This window comes from Rosa chinensis, chromosome 1 (assembly GCF_002994745.2).
Source record: "Rosa chinensis cultivar Old Blush chromosome 1, RchiOBHm-V2, whole genome shotgun sequence".
NCBI lineage: Eukaryota > Viridiplantae > Streptophyta > Magnoliopsida > Rosales > Rosaceae > Rosa > Rosa chinensis.
The window spans coordinates 5,569,394-5,589,703 of NC_037088.1; the positions used below are offsets into that span (position 1 = coordinate 5,569,394).

Sequence of the window (20,310 nt, forward strand, 5' to 3'; positions counted from 1 at the left end):
CTTGACTCTGTACTTGTATCATGGTCTATTGGTTGGTTTTCAGGGAATATGCCAATATGGTATGAAAAATACTAAATGCTGAAAGCAATTACACATGGCACAATCTTTGATTTGTTTACAGTAAGTATTCTACACCCTGGTCAAGGTGAAATGCCTCCACATGTGCCTAAGCTCTCTTCAACATCATACAATTCTACAGACTTCCATGCATCTCAAATCTATTGAAGGAGCACACTGATTTGCTTAGGCAAATTACAAATTTAGAAGCAAATTACAAATTTAGAAAATTTGTTATGTACAATGAAGCACAATAGCTACATGCTTTACGAAGCAAAAACTGAACTTAGGTACAAAAAATTTGTAAAAAGGGCTTCAAGTAACTACTCTGTGCAGCAACAAATAGCAGGACACTTTGAACTCATGTAGAAATATTCTCACGTGTCTAGCCATTGCCATTGTTCCAAATGCATTAAATAGAATCTGCGTTGCAAAGTAGGGGTCACTTTTAATGACCAAACTCCTGTCAAAACACAGATGCCACATCAATATCAAAACCACTGCAAGATCATTTCCAGTTATATTACTGGATGAAGATCATAATTACATACATCAATGTCATCTATTTCACTTTTCATATAAGGTTTAGTTCTATAGGTTTCGGGTTTCATCAAATCAATCAGAGATGCAACTAATCAGCAGAAAGCCACAAAGGAAGGAAGAACACCATCACTGGAACCTTGAGAGCTATGCCACAGTGCAGTAATTCAGAACATGAACTATAAGGCAGTAATTCACTATAGTTGAAAGTTATGATTTAATCAGTACCTTCATATACAAAGGCAAGCACTTGAACGATTTTAACAAAAGCAGTCCATTTTGGACGTTTAAAATATTGTCATATTCAATTACTGTTTTCCCACCATACCCAACAATTCTTATCCACCAACCAATGGAATGTTGTTAATACATTTCCAAAGTTTTAACACTTCTTGGGGATGATGATTTGCTACATACATAGCGAAAGCTCATACAATATTGGACCTGTACAAAAATAAACCAGTAACTTTTGGCCTTTTGCCTTTCCTTGTGAGTTTTATTTTTAATTTTTTTTTGATAAAAATCACTTGGTTATCAGTTTCACAGCTATACAATTATTTGAATTTGAAGAAGCAATTCATCTAAATGTTCGAAGCCAAAATGTCTGACACGCTATCTTCTTTTGGCATAATGAATTGACTGAGGTTACAACATAACAAGAGTAGCCATACTGTCAAAACGAATTATATATTTATATAAAAACACAACCCAACAAGTGACTTAATCACTGAAGCAAAGGAGCATAAAGTATAATCCGTCACATCTGTATCTGCAGCTGAGCCAAGATTATGCTAAATATGGTATTATACACAAAATATGAAGCCATGCAAGACACTTTGCCAATCCTATCTAACAGATTCGCAAGCCTTAATGGACAAACTGAGAAGGGGCCACTCTCATTGTCACTTATCGATCACACAGACTGGAATGACTTTGTTAATACGGTCATAGCCAGTTTCCTAGAATACCCCCATGTTCAATGCTAATTTTTTAAAGCTTTATACTGGATTGCAGGACCAGGACAAATCCATGTTCAACCAGTTTCTCTTAGTTTAATAACCCTCAAATGACCCATACAACTCTCAAAGCTAGGAGATGTTGGAGAGCCAATGAAACAAACAACGCATGGGTTTACCTGAAAGTCCTTAACCTAGGAGCCTAGGATAGTTGAAAAACATATTCTATCAGTATCTTAACCCACTAGGTTTCTTCCTTATTCTTCAGCTAATCAAATACAATCATCATTAGAACCATATATGCTCCTGAAAGTCATTTAGAACTAATGTTCATGTCAGCTGACTCAACTCACCTTCCAAATCATCATCTAGGACATTTTATGAGAGGAATCATACCAAGTTCACTACCAAAAGACTAAATGAAGAGAATGAAATGTCCAACTTGGCAATTATATAATGAATGGTTTCCCTAAAAAATAAAAAGTAGTTGCACTAAAAGGGTCCCAAAGATGTCACTTAAGAATTCTTTCTACTTACAGTATATGCAGAATGCAACCTTAAATGCTCAACAAAGCAAAACACCCATTTACAGAGAAAGGCCTTTTCTTTTCAAAGTGGTAAACTTTCTCAGCAACCAAATAGGCCATAACAAAATGGAAACAAGTTATAGCTAAAATTCTCACAAAATTGAATATGGGTTTGACTCCAAAACCCTAGATTAAGCCCTAAAACCGAAAAAGAAAACTGGGGTTTTGAACGGAGAGGGAGCTCAGCTCAAAAGCAAAGAGCTTTTTCAAAGCAACACGTCACCATCACCACCTAAACCGAAGTCAGTTTCCATTTTTCAAAATCGTAGTTCACAACCCAGCCTCAAAATCATTTTCAGAATCAAAATGCACAAACTCAATTATATTGCAACCAGAAAATAATTCTTGTATGTCAAATTTTATTCACCGATCAAGAAATCACCTGGAAAAAATCAAATTGAATCAAATTTAGACCCAAGAGCAAACGACTTACAGGGGAATTTGAGCTCCGTGGATTGAATGCTTAGAAGATCTCCAGATTCGGTATTGAATTGGGAACTAGGGTTTCGCAAGTGAAGATAACCTGAAACGGAGGGACACCCATCTCAACCTGGAAGGAAAGAATTGGGCTTCGCCTCAGGAACTATTAAGAATTGGTCTTCACCTGTTCTTCTAATTCTTTTTGTTCGGAGGGACCCTTCAAGAATCGAGACTAGAAGGACAGGTGAACAGATTTGATGAACGGCTCTGTCTTCTCCATGCGCACTCCGAATCATTTGATTCAATTTGACGAACGGCTCTTGTGTTCTGCATCAACATCAGTGAACAGATTCTCTGCTAGCTGCAAACAAGAATTGAAAGATCGGGTTTGTGAATATAAGGTCGATGACAACCACAACTGGTGCTCGTGGTAAATTTTGTTTTACTACGCTTTTCTTTTTTTGTTCTTCGTTTCAGTTTTCAACGACCAGCAAACGTCTGTTAGCGCACGTGACTTGCACACTGCTGGTGCAAGTGACCCGACGGTGCATGGAATCCTCTCCGGTGTATATGATGTATCGATATATTAATGTACTGTAAAAATGGTACAACTTTTCATTTAACACAAAACTCATAGATTAATTGATGATCCCAACAGAGTTGAGCTTACAATTTCTAATCACTTCCATGATGATGAAAAAGGCTACAACGTCCTGTCCATAATCCGAAGTAAACTAGGGAGTAGGGAAGCAAGTTGAAAGTGTGATTAATGAGAAAGGTCAAAATTTAAATACTATTAATTGACACTAAAAAAACAAAAAGAAAGAAAAAGAAGAAGAAACTACCACACAAAGTCACAAACACTCAGCAAAAGAAATAAAAAAAACATACCTAGAAGGCATAGGTTGATGGTAAGAAGGAACATAGATCTTAAAGCAAGATTTGTTTAGAGAAGAGGATCCTCTCCTAACCTTCTAATCTACCTAACCTACCTAAGCTTTCAACTCCGTAATGACACGTGTAAAAACAACATCTAATGGTTTACATGGTGCCACATAGTGTTTGACATCAAAATCCAATACGCCCCATACTTTTCTCCCAAAAACCTCAACTCTCCTCAACATCGCGCTGGGGGAATCTCTTTCTCCGCCTTGGCCTCCCCGTCATCTCCTCCCTCCTCTCCTCCCTCGCCGACGCCAAGTTCCAATCCTTCCCCGGCTCTGTCCTCATGACCACCGCCCGCGGAGAGTTCTTCTTCAATGACTTCGACCTCGCCTGGGCCCAAACCGGCGGCTCCTTCCCCTCCGCCGACTCCACCAGATGGTCGTCACCTTCAAGGCTGTTGTGGTAGCAGATCTACGGAGGGAATATTCTCTCTCTCTCTCTCTCTCTGTGTTAAGTTTTTGACGGTCTATAAATTTCTTTCTGGGATTGGTTGGGATTCAATTGATGGGATGGAATTGGTTGGCACAAAATTGAGGTTGACTGCTGATTATCAATTGAATTGCTATTGTTCAAACCATGGCCAAAACCTAGACTGATCATCAATGATACAGAACATATTGCTCGAGTTTTTTCTTTGACCATGTGGTCAATCCTCCTAGAGCATTGGACTTGATGGGTTTTGATGAAAGAGTTGCAGAAGGCCTTATCGTAGTAACAGTAGATGAAGGAAAAAGGGATTTGCTTATAATTATTGGGTTTGATGAGAGGGCTGTTAATAAATGGAGGAGTTCTTTCGTTGGATACTTGATTTCTGCAGAGTTGTTTCCACTTCTATTGCGCAAGAACTCTATATTCAGGTTGATAGATTATGCTGGTTCTCTATTTTTTGACTGCCATTATCTGCAAGACCCATATAAAAAATAAACGTGGTCAAATTCCCTACTTTAGATATTCAAGAAATCAACGAAATCAACCAAAACCCAGAATAAGAAGAACAGATCGAGGGGGAAGAAAGAGAGGCGTGAAGGAAGAGACGAATAGAGAGACAAGAAAGATAGAAAAAGAAAGCTTGTGGACCGTTGGATGCATTATGTCCACGTGTCACTGCCTAGTCAAAAGCTTAGGTAGGTTAGGCAAATTAGGAGATTAGGAGAGGATCCTCTCCCTTTGTTTAGGGGTAAAAAAGAAGAGAGGAACATAAAGCTCTACAAAGAAGGATAATGGATTCCATACTATTATGTATGTGAAATGTTCAACAACTTAATCTGACAACAGAATCGTTTTACTCAAGATAGATTTCTCGGAGAAGGTTCACATGGTACTCAAGATTTCTAGGAAATAAATCTGCAAACTTTTTGTTCCTAGAGCTTTTATATGAAACAAGTGGAATGGAATATCACACAATGGAGCTCATGGTATTCTGAAATCCCCAGTGCTACCAAAACAGTTAGGTACTTAGGTATAGAATTTAGAAACCCATGTTTTCCATGACTCCAACCTTTTGGAACATGTAAGATTTAAAGTGATTCTCGGCAATTCCTCTTCTGGAAATGTTTCCAATTCTGAACCCATAGACTTGAGAGATGGGAGAAGCGTCGGCATCTGCTCCACCAGTGACCCACACCCCCACCCCTTTTTTTTTTTACACCTTCTTTTCGGCTATTCAAATTGATCATGGAAGATGTCAGTCCGAAAATAACACTGAACCAATTGTCTTTGTCATGTTTATAATTTAGTAAATGACTAATTTCAGTTTATCCCCCTGAGATTTAAGGTCGTCATTATGTTAGTCTCTATAGTTTTAATTTAATCAGTAACACCTTTGTACTCTCCAAATTCATCAACCGTGTCCAATTTTTGGACCTCTGTCCAAATTGGATGTTAAATCTATTACGTGGGCTCCCTTTAGGGGGTAAAATGGTAATTTTTGCACATTCTAGCTCTAAATTGTTTTTAAAAAAAATTCCTTTTTTTTTTGTTTATTCATTTTTTTTTAATAGGTGGTTGAAAAGTCACTCGTTGATCTATGATATTTGTGATATATCTCCGATAAAGTGAAGAATTTTAGGATATATCTCCAATAAAGTGAAGAAATATTTATAAAATATGATTAAAAAAAAAAATAAGACTCAGTAATTCTCTAAATGCAAATCTGTGTGAAGAGAGATCTCCTCAAGGAAAATCTGGGTGAGGAGAAATCTCCTCAAGGTGAATCCAGGTGACCAGAAATACTCTCAAGGCAAATTTGAATTTTGGGATATATCCACAATAAAATGAAGAAATATCTGTAAAATATGATTAAAAAAATAAAAATAAAAAATAGAAAAGACTCAGTAATTTTTTAAATGCAAATCTGTGTGAAGAGAGATTTCCCTTGTTCTGGGTGAGGAGAAATCCCCTCAAGGCGAATCCAGGTGAGGAGAAATACCCTAAGGCAAATCTAGATTTTGGTATATATCCTCAATAAAGTGAAGAAATATATGTAAAATCTTATTAAAAAAATAAAAAGACTAACATTCGTATGTAATTTCAATAAATTGACTCTTTCAAAAATAATATAAATATATCTCCGATATTTCTGATATCTAGTTGTTTTTATGAACTTGTGGTGTATAGGTTGAAGGCACTTTAAAAAAAAAAAAAAATTAGAGCTAAAATGTGCAAAAATTATCATTTTGCCCCCTAAAGGGAGCCCACATAAAGGATTTAATTTTCAATTTGGACGGCGGTCCAAAAATTGGACATGGCTGATGAATTTGGAGAGTACAAGGGTGTTACTGATTAAATTGAAACTAGAGGGACTAATATGATGACGATCTTAAACCTCAGGGGGGGTAAACTGAAATTAATTATTCAATAAATAACACTAAACCAACTTAGTGTTTGAACACAAGACATGGAGATTCTACATCTTAAACGTTCCTGTAAGAAGAGCTAGTGCATCAGCTGAACCACTTGTCGTGATTGCTCCAGTAAGTGACCTGTCACATTCATACATAATTAGCTGGGTCATGTTGGGCAAATATAGTCAGTGACCTTAAAAAAAGCCCACCATTATTGTTTAATTAAGCCCAAGCTGAAGCCCATTTACTCTCTCAACTTAAAACCCTTCAAAGTTTGTTTCTCACTGTTTCGGTTCACTAGTATTCACCGACCACCACCACCACCGTGAGTCCATACCCACCATCGCCGGAGTGAATCAGCAGCAGAAAAGATGATGAGGGACGTGTCGAGCTGCAACACGTACGATTACGGAGACGCCCAATACTGGGACGCCCGCTACGTCCAAGAAGGTGACTCCTTATTCGACTGATACCAGCGCTACTCTGCTCTCCGCCCTTCCATCCGCAACTTCATTCCCCTCACCTCCTCTCCTGTTCTCGTCGTCGTCTCCGGCAATGCCGGTAACTTCCCTCTTCCTCTGATTCTCCTTATTTTCTGCTCTATTGGGTAGTTCAATCCTAGGATTTTTGTCAATACTAGGAATCGAATCGAATATGATGGATTGAATTCTTCATGTTGTTAGTTATGTCCGAGGACATGGCGAAAGATTGATATGAAGACATAATGAACATTGACATCTCATCAGTGGCTATCAACCTCATGAAGACCAGAAACAAGCACATCCCTCAGTTGAAATGTAAGAGCAAGTTCACCCGTTGGGTCACCAGGGCACCAGGGCAGGAAACTATTCACTGCCACTGGATCTTTGCTTCCACCCATTGGGTCAGGGTCACCAGTCAGTTACTGTTCATCGAATATTTTATAAATTTTTTTTTGGAAAATGAGAAATGTATGATGTAATAAATAGTATTGATAAACAATTTGAAAATGCAACCAAAGAAAATTTTATTGGTAGACAAATTATATGTCCACCGACAGTTTTATCATATATACACTACCGACAAAGTTTTTGAAAAGTGTGAAAATATTTAAAACTCCACCGACACTTTTATCATGTATACCACCGACAAAGTTTTTGAAAAGTGTGAAAATTTTTTTAACTCCACCGACACTTTTATCACATGCACACCACCGACAAGTTTTTTGAAAAGTGTGAACAAAGTTTAAAATCCACCGACACTTTTATCACATGCACACCACCGACAAGTTTTTTGAAATGAGTGAGTGATAACCCACCGACGCTTTTATGTGTGGAAAATTTCAATAAATAGACATGATGTTTTCACTACATACACACACCATCCGAGCTTAACAAAACTTCACCCTTTTCATATCTCTAGCATTACATATTTCCTAAATTTCCCTCGTTGCAATGAACAATTTGTGGGATCAAATTCGACGGTCTCAGGATGAGGATGATGAAGAGATGATGGCCACCAACGCCATTGTCATGGCTGCAGTCGCTCAAGAATCTGAAAACCAACACCGAGGGCGCGGTTCTCATCCGGGTCGTGCACCAAATGAGGAACGATTTAGAGAAGAAAGGGGCAAAGGTATGTTGGCCGACTACTTTGTCGACCGGCCAGTGTTCAAAGATGCGGAGTTCCGAACACGTTACAGGATGAGTCCCAATCTCTTCCAGCGTATATCTACTGACCTTTGCCAGTATGATCGTTACTTTGTTCAAAGGTCAGATGCTACTGGCAAAGTCGGACTGCTTCCGGAGCAGAAGATGACAGCTGCCTTGCGAATGCTTGCGTACGGTGCAGGGGCAGATCAATGTGCTGAGTATTGTAGGATGGCGAAATCCACCTCCGTTGCAGCCCTTCAGCACTTCACACGAGGAATTGTTGATCTTTACTCAACACAATACCTCCGCGCTCCAATTGCAGCCGACCTCAGACGACTTCTTACCAAAGCTGAGAGGAGAGGTTTTCCAAGAATGATTGGGAGCATCGACTGTATGCATTGGCAATTGAAGAATTGTCCGACAGGTTGGGCTGGAGAATATAGTGGTAGGAAACAGATCCCTACTATCATCCTGGAAGCAGTCGCATCTTACGATACCTAGATTTGGCACGCATTCTTTAGAATGCCTGGGGCATGCAACGACCTGAACGTCTTGGCAAAGTCTCCATTGTTTGATGAGCTTACCGCCGGTACAGCACCTCTTGTCCAATTCCAAGTTAACAACAGAGCTCACAATCTAGGGTACTATCTCGCCGACGGTATTTATCTTCGATGGGCGACTTTCTTGAAAACTGTTCGAAATCCTACACGCCCCAAGGAAATCGAGTTTGCAAAGGCTCAAGAGGAGTATAGGAAGGATGTAGAAAGATGTTTTGGTATATTACAGTCACGGTTTGGTATTGTTCGAGGAGCTGCTCGTGGGTGGCATAAAGAGGACCTTCGATACATTATGTTGACGTGTATTATATTACACAACATGATTGTCGAAAATCAACGACCTGAAGATAGCGATGATGAGTTGGAGTCTGATGATGAGGAGGTTAATAATATGAGGCCCAGGATTGCTGAGGTATGGGAGGGACCAACCGGTAGAGACTTTGATCCTGTTGGTAGAGATGCTCATCATATGAACGGATTCATGGACCGCTACCAACAAATTAGATCTGAGCACAGTCACTCCAACCTTCAGGAAGACCTCATTCAACACTTTTGGGAATTTCAAGGCAATAGGCGTATCTAGATCTGCTATTTGTGTGTGTTTTCTATTAGTTTTTATGTTTTTAATTATGTTTGTGTGGTTTCTACTTTAGTTTTAATGTTTTTAATTATGTTTGTGTGGTTTCATTTAGCTTTTCATTTGTAAGGGCATTATTCAAATAAATTTTAATTTCATCAATCTAATATTACATAAGTCAAAAACCAAGCATTGGAATCATAACAATACAATTATTTAAAATATATAACTCCCTAATTTTCCTAATCCTCATCTTCATTAGGAATCCAATTTGTGTTGGTGGATTCACCCGAAGAGAAAGGTGGGGAAGGGACACCACCGGTGAATGGTGGTTGTGGGAAGCCACCGGGGAAAAGAGATTGTGGATAATACCCACTGGGGAATGGAGGTTGTGGATAGCCACTGGGGAAAGGAGGTTGTGGATAGCCACCAGGGAAAGGAGGTTGTGGATAGCCACCGGGGAAAGGAGGTTGTGGATAGCCACCAGGGAAAGGAGGTTGTGGATAGCCACCAGGGAAAGGAGGTTGTGAATAGCCACCAGAGAAAGGAGATTGTGGATAATACCCACCGGGGAATGGTGGTTGTGGGAAGCCACTGGTTGCATCTTCAGCTTCTTTCTCTGCAATTTTTTTTTGTTTTCTTTGCCAGTAATTCTTTTTGGTTGGCGTCATCTTACTTGTGTCCATCTCCATAATACGCTCTTCCCTCTCTTGAATTTTGAATGCCTCGTTTCGCATATCCATTTGCAAGCATATATAATCTCATTGTTGTTGGTCACGGAGATGTCGAGCATATTCCTCATCACGTTTCTTCTTGGCAGACATCATTGATGTTTGGTTCGTTGCTATAGTCTCCACAGCGGATGTCAGAGGACTGGAATCATTAGATTCTTTCTTTCCTTTCCGAAGAGCTTCTTTGGCAGCCTTCTTTCCTTGAGGCCTCACCGAAGGATTGGGAGTTGCATCGGCGTTTACCTCATCTGCATCTATGTCCAACTGGATATGAGAATCAGGAACGGATTGTTGTGTGTGCATCCGTTGAGTTCCTCCCCTGGAGGTTCCTCCAGCCGAAGATGAATGGTTTGGAATGTCATCAAATTATTGAAACCCCTTAACAATCTCGTAACATTCTAAACTAATGAAATCACCTTTTTTTTCTTTTCCTTTCGATTTGGTCATCGCAGCTCTCCACAAATCTTGTGCTTGACGTCGCTATTTAATTTAAACAAAAAAGTATAAATCTATTAGTACAAATATAAACGAGGTACAATGTATCAACTATTTAAGTATAAATTGGTATAATGTATAATTTAAATAAAATGAAGTATAAAGTTTGATTATAAAGTACTAATTTGAAGTATAATTATCAACTAAATTTTAATATATGAACTAATAATTTAAAGTATAATTATCAACAAAATATTTCAACTAATAATTTAAAGTAAGATGTATCAACTAATTAAATTTTAATATACACTAAAAGAATCATAAAAATTAAAATTCGTGTTACACTACAAATTCATACCTCATCAATCATATTCGCACCACTCTTGTACCAAATTTTCGCTTGCCTTAATGCACAATGCCAAGCATAAAGTTCGACTTTCAAGGTTTTCCACCTCCCTTGAAAATCTTGCAATGATCGGACATATCCATCCCAATGTTCGGCATAGTGTTGGCGTACCTCTATCCATAGATCATCTTTTCTTCGTTCCGTACCCTTTGCCGGATCTTTGCTAACATCCTTCCAAGACTTGCACAATTGAATGTCTTCACTAGTTTGCCAACGTGTCCCGTCAATACTTGGATCTCGTACGGGTTGGACAATCGTATTGCCTCGTACACTCATATTGGAATAAAAAAATTGTAGAGTATGAAAGCTATGAGGAGAAGGAAAAAAAAATTTTGAGGAAGAAAGATGATTTTTTTGGTGTGAGAAGTAAAATAGGAGGTGAGGTATTTATAGGAAATTGTGGTTAATTTTTTTTGTTACCGTTGTAATCTAACGGTTAGTTTTTTTTTTTTTTTTTTTTTTTAAACCTCTTGTACCAACCGTTAGATCCCTTCAAGGCTCAAAATCAACGGTCCAAATCTGTGGACCGTTGCATTCAAATTGCAAAGTAGCCCAACGGCTACACGCCATGTCGCACCCGACTGCACCCCCACGCCACTAGACGACAAAAGCGTGGCGCCCAAGCGCCTGCTGTCCTGTCGCCGCTAGAAGACAAGCGGTTGGGCTTCACGTCTTCGGCTACGCTCGTCTCCCCTGTCGTCTTCTTCTTCGGCCAGCCTGGCAGCCTGGGTCACCGGCTCAGTCACCATGGTGCCCGAGATGGTGCCTTCGGCCTCCCCCTGTAGTCTTGCCCCAGATCCGGTGGAAGGATGAACAGTGCAAAATTCCTCCCCCCCGGCCTCCTTTTGACGTGGTGCCCGGTCAAGAACAAGCCCGGTGAACTTGCTCTAACCAAACTCCTCGTTAGAATCTCTTGATTCATTGATGGTATGATGCATGTTGACATGTTTTTTTTTTAATGATTCCTCCTGGCCATTGCTAATTATATCGTTTCTCCTTATGTTTCTAGTGTGGCAGTGATGCTACTATTAGTGCTGCCCGAATGCTAGGGGAAGTGAGTAGGTTGTAGACTCTGAGACTCAAACATTCAGTTGCAGTTGTTTATACTAGGGCTTCATTTCCCACTTCTCTTCTTCTAATTGATTAACAATTTATTGTTTAGTTATATTCCTTTACTAACCATGGTTCTTTACTAATCATGGTTGTATTTGCTTGCAGGCTTCTTAAACCTGGAGGGGTCTATATTTTGGTAACTAAAACTCACTAGATTTAATTCTTTCTTTTATTGGAAGTTGAAAGTACTAGTGTGTAAGAAAGATCAAGATAACGTAGGTGTTTTAATTTACCGATTGACTCTGGCAACTCAGATATTGTATAACCCTTGAAAGAGAGCGCTCGCAAGTACTGCAATTTTGGAAGTAAATCAGATGTAACCTTATAAGTGGCAGGAATGTCCTCAGACGTATACATTTAAGGTCAGAGTAGGTTTCAAACTTTTGAACCCTGTGTCATACCTATCAAGAATGTAAGATGAATAACGTGCCTTGAGAGGGTATTGAAATTGCATGTTATTCTTCAAGTCTTCCTCCAATCTAAAACAAGTTTCTCCTGCTGCCCGTCGTGCTAAATTAATAACAAGGTCATGCATTACATATTTCGAATTGTTCTTGCTTGACTTTTGGAATAATGACGTGGATAGTAGTGCTTGAAAACAAATAATTGCCTATATCTTCCAGTTGGACCAGACCCTCTTTCATCCAAAGATGGACCAATTGCTTCTTCCCAAATTCAGTCATTCGGAAATACTGAACAATAGGCAAAACAACTAATACATAATTGAACCAGTATTCATGTGGTCCTTTCTCTAGTTTCCAGACCTGATAGACCACTGCAAGACGAACATGCAGAAGAATTGAGGCCAAGTGCATATGCTGGAAACATAACAATTTTAGCCTTCCTGTTGGGAATCATAAATGAGAATAACACTAGAATCATTTAAGAAACAGAAGAATTGGTCAAAATTGCAGCAAGTATCACAAAAGTAAATAAAGGAGAAATCTACTGGAGAGTTGCAGACATGGTCCTCCCAACTTCGCCTGCTCGAAGAGAGTGATTTGTAATTCTACGCGATTGATTTGAGTTTTTCAAAGTCAATGATGACATATCTTCGTGTCGTGATCTGTCAAAGAGAAGAAGGGTAGGAAAGACGTTTACAAGGTATGTGTAGGAGGGTAAAATTAAAAGCTTCCCTGCTGCTGCTGCTGCTGCATGTCCGTCCAAGGAGGGGAGGGCTTCGCCTCAACTCGAGTCACTAAACCTTACCCAAAACCTGAAGCCGCAATCCGAAAGTTCTAAACTTGACTATACCCAGCTAATCTCTCTCTCTCTCTCTCTCTAAATATGTGTTTCTGTAACTTATGGCTTCATTGCCACTCTCTAGTAAACAGCCTTTGTTCTGGAACATCTATTGCCACTTTCTTTAGAATATTATGACTGGACTGGATGTGCATTGATGTACAGGTTTCTCATGAAGAATTCAGACAGTTTTAGAAATCAAAATTGTTGATGAAAGTTCTGGGTTTTCTCCTATGTTGATTATAATACATTTCGAGATCGGAGTTTATACATTCTCCTATTATTGGTTTTCTGATTAGCTAGCGACAATAAGAATGAAGCAGCTAATGTAGGTGTTTACTTACGAAATGTTGAAACTCTAATATTAAGAACTATTTCGTATATTATTTGAAAGCTTATAATTCCAGATAGTTCTTTATGTATCTTTTACTGTCTGATTCGAGGGGATGAGTACTCCACAGGGGAAGTTGAGGACTTATTGAATTCAGCTTATTAGTTTTTTGAACTTCTATTGAATGTGTTTAAATAGTTCAGGACTTTTCTATGCTCCATTATAGATTTCTTTTACATTATATTGGTTACATAATGTGTCTGTTGATTCCATTTATTCATCAGTGTAAGCAGCAAAAAAGATGGGCTGATGGGTCACAGAGAGCTTCTAAAGTAGTTGCATACTATGGCTTGAAGGAACCACCTTATAAATTTGTAAGTACAGAATCCCTCCTTATAATTTTTGAATTATCATTTTATTATACATTCCTTGAGTGACCTGCCACTGTTTCTATTTTAGGATGATTTGGAACCCTATATGAGTAAGAGGACATTGGAGGTTCATTGGGGAGACCATCATCGTAACTACTTGGAAGGTTTGAAAAAACAGCTAGAGAAGAGTGACATACTGTATGGCTACACTTTTGATGAACTCGTCAAAGCAACATATAATAATGGGAATCCCTTAACTGAATTTAACAACGCTGCTCAGGTATCAACTTAGATTGTCAGCTTACTCAGCCATATATTACTCGTCAATGATAGGAAACATTCAGCTATGCAGAGGAACATTTTAGAATAAAATATAATCATGTAGCCAGGAGACTATCTTGGAATGGCAGAAATGGTAGAGGTATAAGTAGAGCAAGAGTGGAGCTGGGTGATAGGTTGATGGAGAAGAATCTACTACAAAGTAGGACTGTAAACTGAGCACGCTAGATCCTGGCTTTAACTTATTCAAACTTTTTATTTCTTTGGTTGATTATCCTAAAGGTTTTCATGGTGTTTCATACTGGTTAAATGTTGGAAATTTCAAACTTCAATCGCTACCAAAGATACGTTGTGGAAAGGGATGTGACACCTTTTGCATTAGTTTGGAAGTTCATAGTTGTTTCCATCCAAGTTGGGAACTATGGGATCTTGCAGGCCTGGAATCATGACTTCTTCTAGGAATCCATGCAACCTGGAGGATTGGACATGCCCAAACTAGGTGTAATTGAGCAGATTGAAAAGGATTTTGGTTCCAATACAAGTTTCAGAGAGAAGTTTATAGAAGCAGCACTAAATTTGCTTGGCTGGTTTGTAAGGTAAGTTCTTTCTTAATTCAATTTCTGCATCTGTGTTAATGTGGTTGGAATTCTTAAGGAATGAAAAACCCTCCTTAATGGTGTCATCTCTAGGATGTATAGCCGTTAGGATGTATGTTTTAGCTGCTCTTTGTTTTTCTGTTCCCTCTTTGCTGAGGTTGTTGCTTTGTTAGCTTGTTAGCTTTTTTAGGTACTGTTCCTTGTTGCTTGTCTGGTTTTGTTTAAAGCCAGGGTTCTTCTATATAATCATTCATTAACCAAAAAAAAGAAAAACCCTCATTTGGAGCTTTCTTTTAACGCGTCTTGTTATCCGTCATTCTGTTGAAGGACAATGATATGCAATAATCTATATCATGATTCTTGCAATAGAAGTGCAAGAAACTACAGCGTATATCATGTCACAGATCTTGAAATTTAGATAGATAACAATTATGATACAGTTATCATGTAGTCATGACTAATTATTATGCACTCATGCTCGACATTGTTCCAGAAGATCGCGACCCACCAAGTGTCTGTACAAACCAGCTAAGGACATCATCTTGTGGCCTTGTTTTGCGAATAAACTCCAGTCATTACTAATTATTTTCCTTGGTTTCATTTTTGCCAGTAAAGAGAGAAGAGAGACAACTCAAGATAGTTAGAACTTCAAATGCCATTTCCCCACTTGTCTGGGATGACATAGTAAGTAAAGCCGATGTTTCTGAATACTGGTTTTTTACTTTTTCAATTATTTTAGAAGTTGCATTGATCGTCTTCTCTTATTGTGCAGCTGATAATCTGTTTCGATATGTGGGAGGCGTGTTAATGACCTCTCTCTCTCTCTCTCTCTCTCTCTCTCTCTCTATCTCTATCTGCTTCTATATATACTTCTCTTCTTCTCCCTTTGTGGAGATGAAGATGAAATTTGTCTTCAGTATGCTGATAATGTCTTTACTTGCTTTCTTGCAGTATGCTTATTATCTGGATTACAAGGTATGTGTTTACTTGCTTTTCTTGCAGCAAGCTTCACTTTCTGTCCAGAACCTCAAGTATTTTATGAATGATCCTTGGGTGTCTTGCTGTCAACAGAATGACAGAGGAAAGATTGTGGTTTTATTTCTCTGTTTATAAGCAGTCTAACCAGATAATCAACTAAAAATTATAAAAAGCAAATAGCTGAATGCCTTGTGTATTTGAAAAACGAGTTTCATACATGATATCTACAGAAACTGTTTTAAAGTTCGATACATAAAAACTATCTGCAGCACTTGAGACCTGAAATACTCAAGCAACCAAAAAAGAACTCAGAAAGGTCTTGTTTGGTACTCTGACTTTTGGTTCAGGTCTAGTTGTGTGATGAACATTGGACTGGGGCTTCTATATGGCCTGAGCTTGCAGAGTCGTTCAAAGTATGAAATCTTGAGTCCCTTTTTCCTTGCAATGTCAGCGCGAACCCAGAGCGGACTATTTCCATGATTACCAGTAACTATAACACTAGTGGCCTTGACAGCAAAGTTAGTCAGGGCGACCAATGTTTCCGGCTCAATAGCAGATGAAGCATCCACCAGAAAAATATGGCTAAAATGTCCAGCAGCTATGCCTTTATCATGTAGTCGGAAGCTACTCACGAAAGTTGAGAAAATCACTTTGTATTCCCGGAGTTTCTCTATTGCAGGACAAGAAAAACAAGACTCTTTGTAAAGGGATGAGCGGAGGATGTCCTCAGGTACCTCATCTCTCTCTCGGAATGCAGCATTGGCACGAAACATAGTCGACTCTGGAATCACCTTCACCAAGCTTCTCATCAGCATATCGCAGCAGCTGTTAGTAGGTGCACAGATAAGAATGCGATACTCTGGTGACTTCCGACATAATTGGTATACGGCTTCACTAACAACCACTCCAGTTCTTGAAGGTTCTCTTACATATGCAAAAGATTTGGCTTCACAGTCCGGACCAGTTACTACATAAGGTGGTGAGCCCTGAATCCTTAAGATATGTCCGACTGCCGAACGTTGATCTTGATCAAGCTTATGACCGGTAGTAGAAAGCAGAGCTGGTGCAGTAGGAATGCTTGCTCGTGAGTCACAGTCAGGGAAGAGGAAGTTCTGAAACAAGGCATCTGATGCAGCTTTTACGGCATGGTGGGCTCTTTTCAAACAAACTCTATTGAATGAGAAGCTGATATCATATTTTTTGTTGGAATGATGATAAGAATAAAAGTCATCCTCAAATTCAACCAAAACGCGATTGCTCCCAACAACTTTATAGATGAGGCCCTGTACATATGACATGCATGAAACCAAGGTTAGAATGATAATAATGTGGATATATAACTGAAATTTAACTAGTACAGTCTACACACTACTATAAGCCTATAACCATTGTTTCTTTTTTGATTCTCTGAGTAAATGAAGCAGATTCAGGATAAGATTCGGTTTGACAATCTGAATGGTAAATCAGAAATGCCAGGACCTAGTGAAGTAGAACTTGGTGATAAACAGAATCCAGCATATGCAAGGGCATAAATGGATGTTCAGAGTTTACCTTAAAGGGCTCAGTAGTACTATTACTCACTGGTCGTGCAAGGACCAAGTCCCTTGATAAGAGGAATGGCCGTTTCTCAGGAACACGATCAAGCTCAAATGCTACAAAGGTTTTGTCTTCCTTATCTTCCTTTTTCCGATTTTTATAAAGTGCTTCCTTTTTCCGGTTTTTATAAATTGAACTTTCATCCAACGCTAATGTCACACCCTTCAAAAGGAAATCACTCCATTTCTGATTCAAATAACAGCATTAGATTTGTTGTTTTTAAGCCAGCACCAAAAAGCAAACAACATCCGGAAAATCACATGACAAGATTTCAAATCACAAAAAGCTACATCTATCTAAAGGAGGTGGAGTGTTCAAACACTCCCTAAAGGCCCTCAACAAATTACCCTTGATTTAAGGAACAAACCATAATCCTACTGAACTTAAAAAAAATACTCTATCACTCCTATGTACAAAGTAAGGGACGTAAGCTATGAACAGTAAGGCATGGTCTGCAGCTTCCAATAAGTGTATATCTAATGGTTTGAGATATGCAACAGGGTAATAAGATTTATGCATGTAATAATTAGGGTACCTCCAAGTAGAAATCTTCAGAATATAAGAGAGCGGCAAAGTAGTCCTTGTATGTTGTGGGAGATAATGGGCGATTCAGAACTTTGGGCGCAATTTCTTTCTTGATCAAGGCTTCGATATCCTCAGGAATCATGAATACAGGTAATGGATCCTTTTCAAGACACACAAAAGCTGTTCTCTTCTCATATTGTTGGTGTTGACTTATATCATCATTATTTGAGGAGGAGGAGGCTGGGCGTAGAACTGACTTAAAGACAGGAGGGCACTTTGGGGAAAATGGAGATGAAGATGGTTTAGAAGAATATGCTGGGGGTTGTGGGGAAACTGGAGATGAAGGTGGTTTAGAAGAATATGCTGGGGATGAAGGTGGCTTAGAAGAATATGGTGGGGGTTGTGGGGAAACTGGAGATGAAGGTGGTTTAGAAGAAGCTGGGGATGAAGGTGGTTTAGAAGAATATGGTGGGGGTTGTGGGCAAGCTGGAGATGAAGGTGGTTTAGAAGAATATGGTGGGGGTTTCGGGGAAGATGGAGATGGTTTAGAATAATATGGTGGGGATTCTGCGGAGGCAGGATGTGGTTTAGAATTAGATGACCCCATCAGGACGAAACTTGGCTACACTTTAAGAAGGAAAAATAATGGAGTCATAACGTGAAGTCAAAACCTCATCATAGTTGGGAGGTTGCAAGAAGAGCAATAGATCTGGTAAGTCTGATCTGAATGAAAATATGTTGAAAGTTAACTAGTTATACATGCAGTATGTAACTATGTATGATGAATTTGTTGTTTCCTCTCCGGTACTTCAGGGTGTGCAGCTATCCTCCCTTCGCCCCTACAGCTGCGTACCCTTTCTAGCTAGCTCTTAGCAGATCAAGTGTTGAGGTTTCTTCGATCTGCAAAATCCATAGTTACAAAACTCAAGAATCTAAGAAGGTTTGTAAGTTTAAGCAGAATCATACCTATGTTACCAACTCGCAGATACAGTTTTACGATCGAATTTACGTACCAGTGGCTGACTGACTATACAAATTGATCGATGATCAGACGAAGAAAGGAACACAGGAAACAAAGACCTCGTTGGCGAGCCAACGACTGATCACCGCTTTGCTTTTCTACTCGCAAGTACGTGGAGTATTTGCTTAATAATTAAGTAAAGCTTACTTTTTTCAAAAATAAAAAAATATAAACTGAAGATTCTGAGTCTAAGCATCCTAGTGCATGCACAGTCAGGAGAGATTCCTTTTTCGTTCGTTCGGTTCGGCTAAAACTCGAGTTTCCATGAGTACCAGATTCTGGTGCACTTGGCAAGATATTAGTGGGAGCTGCAGAGTAATCGATCGGCTACTAAGTAGGCATCTGAATCAAACTCTCGCGCGTGCAATTTACACGAACGAACCGAATCTATCGAACCGGAACCGTTTGTGTATATTGTTGTAAATTGCAGTTTTGAATGCCTTAATGATCATCAATTTGGCTGAAATTTTGTAGAGATGATCTATACATTAGGACCTAAAAACCGAACGGTTAAGATGTGAATATGTGATCGAAAAGTGGCCAAAAACTAGAAATCCGTACCTAAGCTATGCTTAGATAAGGATGTCCTTAGCTAAGAAGGACTGTATATCAGGCATTTCAGATTACCACTTTATCAGGAACAACACAGAAGGCATCTCAAAAGATCAAAGAAACTTGACATTTCTTCACTCTAGTCTTCTCTGATAAAAAAAAAAACTAGCAGCTAACTAATAAATGATCCATCATATGATCGAAAATATCAAATTAAGCAGAGAGTTGACGTTCCTTCAATTCTATTAAATTTCATACTTATACAACTCCATGATCAAGAATGCTGGAAAATTAAAGAAGACCAAAATGTTTGCACAACACAAAATTCAAATAAAAAATTAACAGGATTGAAGGAGCACCAAATTAAGGTCCATTTAGGTGTGATCTGATTTTGTTCTCATCTTACTGAGCCTTTCAAAGTATGATGTCTTCAATCTTTTGGTCCTAGCCATACCAGACCGCACTTGATTTGGTTGATTATTGGTTGCACCTGTTACTATAACAGCTGCGCTCTCATCAATGTTTTCAAATGCGAAAGTGAAGGAGATGGCGTCTTATTAGTGCCTTGCAAGGCGAGTGCCTCAAGGCGGTGGGGTGACAGCTAAAAATTATAAGAAAATACATAAAAATATAAACAAATAAATAAGTTATCAGATTATTGAATTCTTTGGGCTGTTGGGGCTGAATATGTAAATGGGCCATTATCTTTTGCAAGTTAGAGACCTACATTGGGTTGGCCCAAAGAAATTTTTAGAAAAGGACTTCTATAAAACGACGTCATTTTGGCTGAAGGAAAAGGAAAAAAAAATTACACGCGACTTCATCTTCTTCCTTCCACCGCCCGCCGCATCAAACCTCGCCTTCGACAAAAATGGCAGCCCCAACGCTTTTTTGTATGCTTTTCCAGCAGCACGCCCTAGTTTAGAACGGCGAGGCAATTTCAGATCACCTCAGAAAAATAGCTGAAATGTCCAGCAGTGACGCCTCTATTGTGTAGCTGAAAGCTAGTAACAAATGTGGA

The 20,310-nt window shown here is 39.0% G+C and overlaps 3 protein-coding genes and 2 long non-coding RNA genes across 6 annotated transcripts; 3 read left to right on the forward strand and 2 right to left on the reverse strand.

Moving 5' to 3' along the window:
* Nucleotides 1-10: 10 nt before the first annotated feature.
* LOC112180302 lies at nucleotides 11-3,042 on the reverse strand. The gene is made up of 2 exons (XR_002928188.2): nucleotides 2,574-3,042; nucleotides 11-520 (listed from the first exon to the last, which is right to left on the reverse strand). It is a non-coding gene; the product is annotated as an uncharacterized LOC112180302 (long non-coding RNA).
* A 4,739-nt stretch (nucleotides 3,043-7,781) lies between these two features.
* LOC112198957 lies at nucleotides 7,782-8,480 on the forward strand. Its single transcript, XM_024340037.1, has one exon. It carries the CDS (start codon nucleotides 7,782-7,784, stop codon nucleotides 8,478-8,480), a length of 699 nt encoding a protein of 232 aa, XP_024195805.1.
* Nucleotides 8,481-8,501: 21 nt separating this feature from the next.
* Nucleotides 8,502-9,119, forward strand: LOC112198966. Its single transcript, XM_024340044.1, has one exon. The coding sequence runs from the start codon at nucleotides 8,502-8,504 to the stop codon at nucleotides 9,117-9,119; it is 618 nt and encodes a 205-aa protein (XP_024195812.1).
* A 4,557-nt stretch (nucleotides 9,120-13,676) lies between these two features.
* On the forward strand, nucleotides 13,677-15,616 carry LOC112198973. Its single transcript, XR_005807687.1, has 4 exons — nucleotides 13,677-13,745; nucleotides 13,831-14,617; nucleotides 15,111-15,301; nucleotides 15,390-15,616. It is a non-coding gene; the product is annotated as an uncharacterized LOC112198973 (long non-coding RNA).
* A 145-nt stretch (nucleotides 15,617-15,761) lies between these two features.
* Nucleotides 15,762-18,879, reverse strand: LOC112174934 (probable RNA helicase SDE3). Of its 2 annotated transcripts, none has more exons than XM_024312726.2 (4): nucleotides 18,730-18,879; nucleotides 17,727-18,616; nucleotides 17,147-17,377; nucleotides 15,762-16,878 (listed from the first exon to the last, which is right to left on the reverse strand). In XM_024312726.2, exons 2-4 carry the CDS (start codon nucleotides 18,321-18,323, stop codon nucleotides 15,904-15,906), a joined length of 1,803 nt encoding a protein of 600 aa, XP_024168494.1. In that variant the 5' UTR covers nucleotides 18,324-18,616; nucleotides 18,730-18,879; the 3' UTR covers nucleotides 15,762-15,903. The 2 variants fall into 2 exon arrangements, with proteins under 2 accessions (XP_024168494.1, XP_024168495.1); XM_024312727.2 differs by having other exon boundaries at nucleotides 18,683-18,841.
* Nucleotides 18,880-20,310: the final 1,431 nt, after the last annotated feature.

Bases quoted from the DNA above. Each gene is read 5' to 3' on its own strand.
- LOC112198957 (XM_024340037.1), top strand. From the start codon at position 7,782: ATGAACAATTTGTGGGATCAAATTCGACGGTCTCAGGATGAGGATGAT.
- LOC112198966 (XM_024340044.1), top strand. From the start codon at position 8,502: ATGCCTGGGGCATGCAACGACCTGAACGTCTTGGCAAAGTCTCCATTG.
- LOC112174934 (XM_024312726.2), bottom strand. From the start codon at position 18,323: ATGGGGTCATCTAATTCTAAACCACATCCTGCCTCCGCAGAATCCCCA. The intron at 17,378-17,726 runs GTACCCTAATTA...TATTTGAATCAG, and splicing joins CTGAAGATTTCTACTTGGAG to AAATGGAGTGATTTCCTTTT. The intron at 16,879-17,146 runs GTAAACTCTGAA...TCATATGTACAG, and splicing joins GTACTACTGAGCCCTTTAAG to GGCCTCATCTATAAAGTTGT.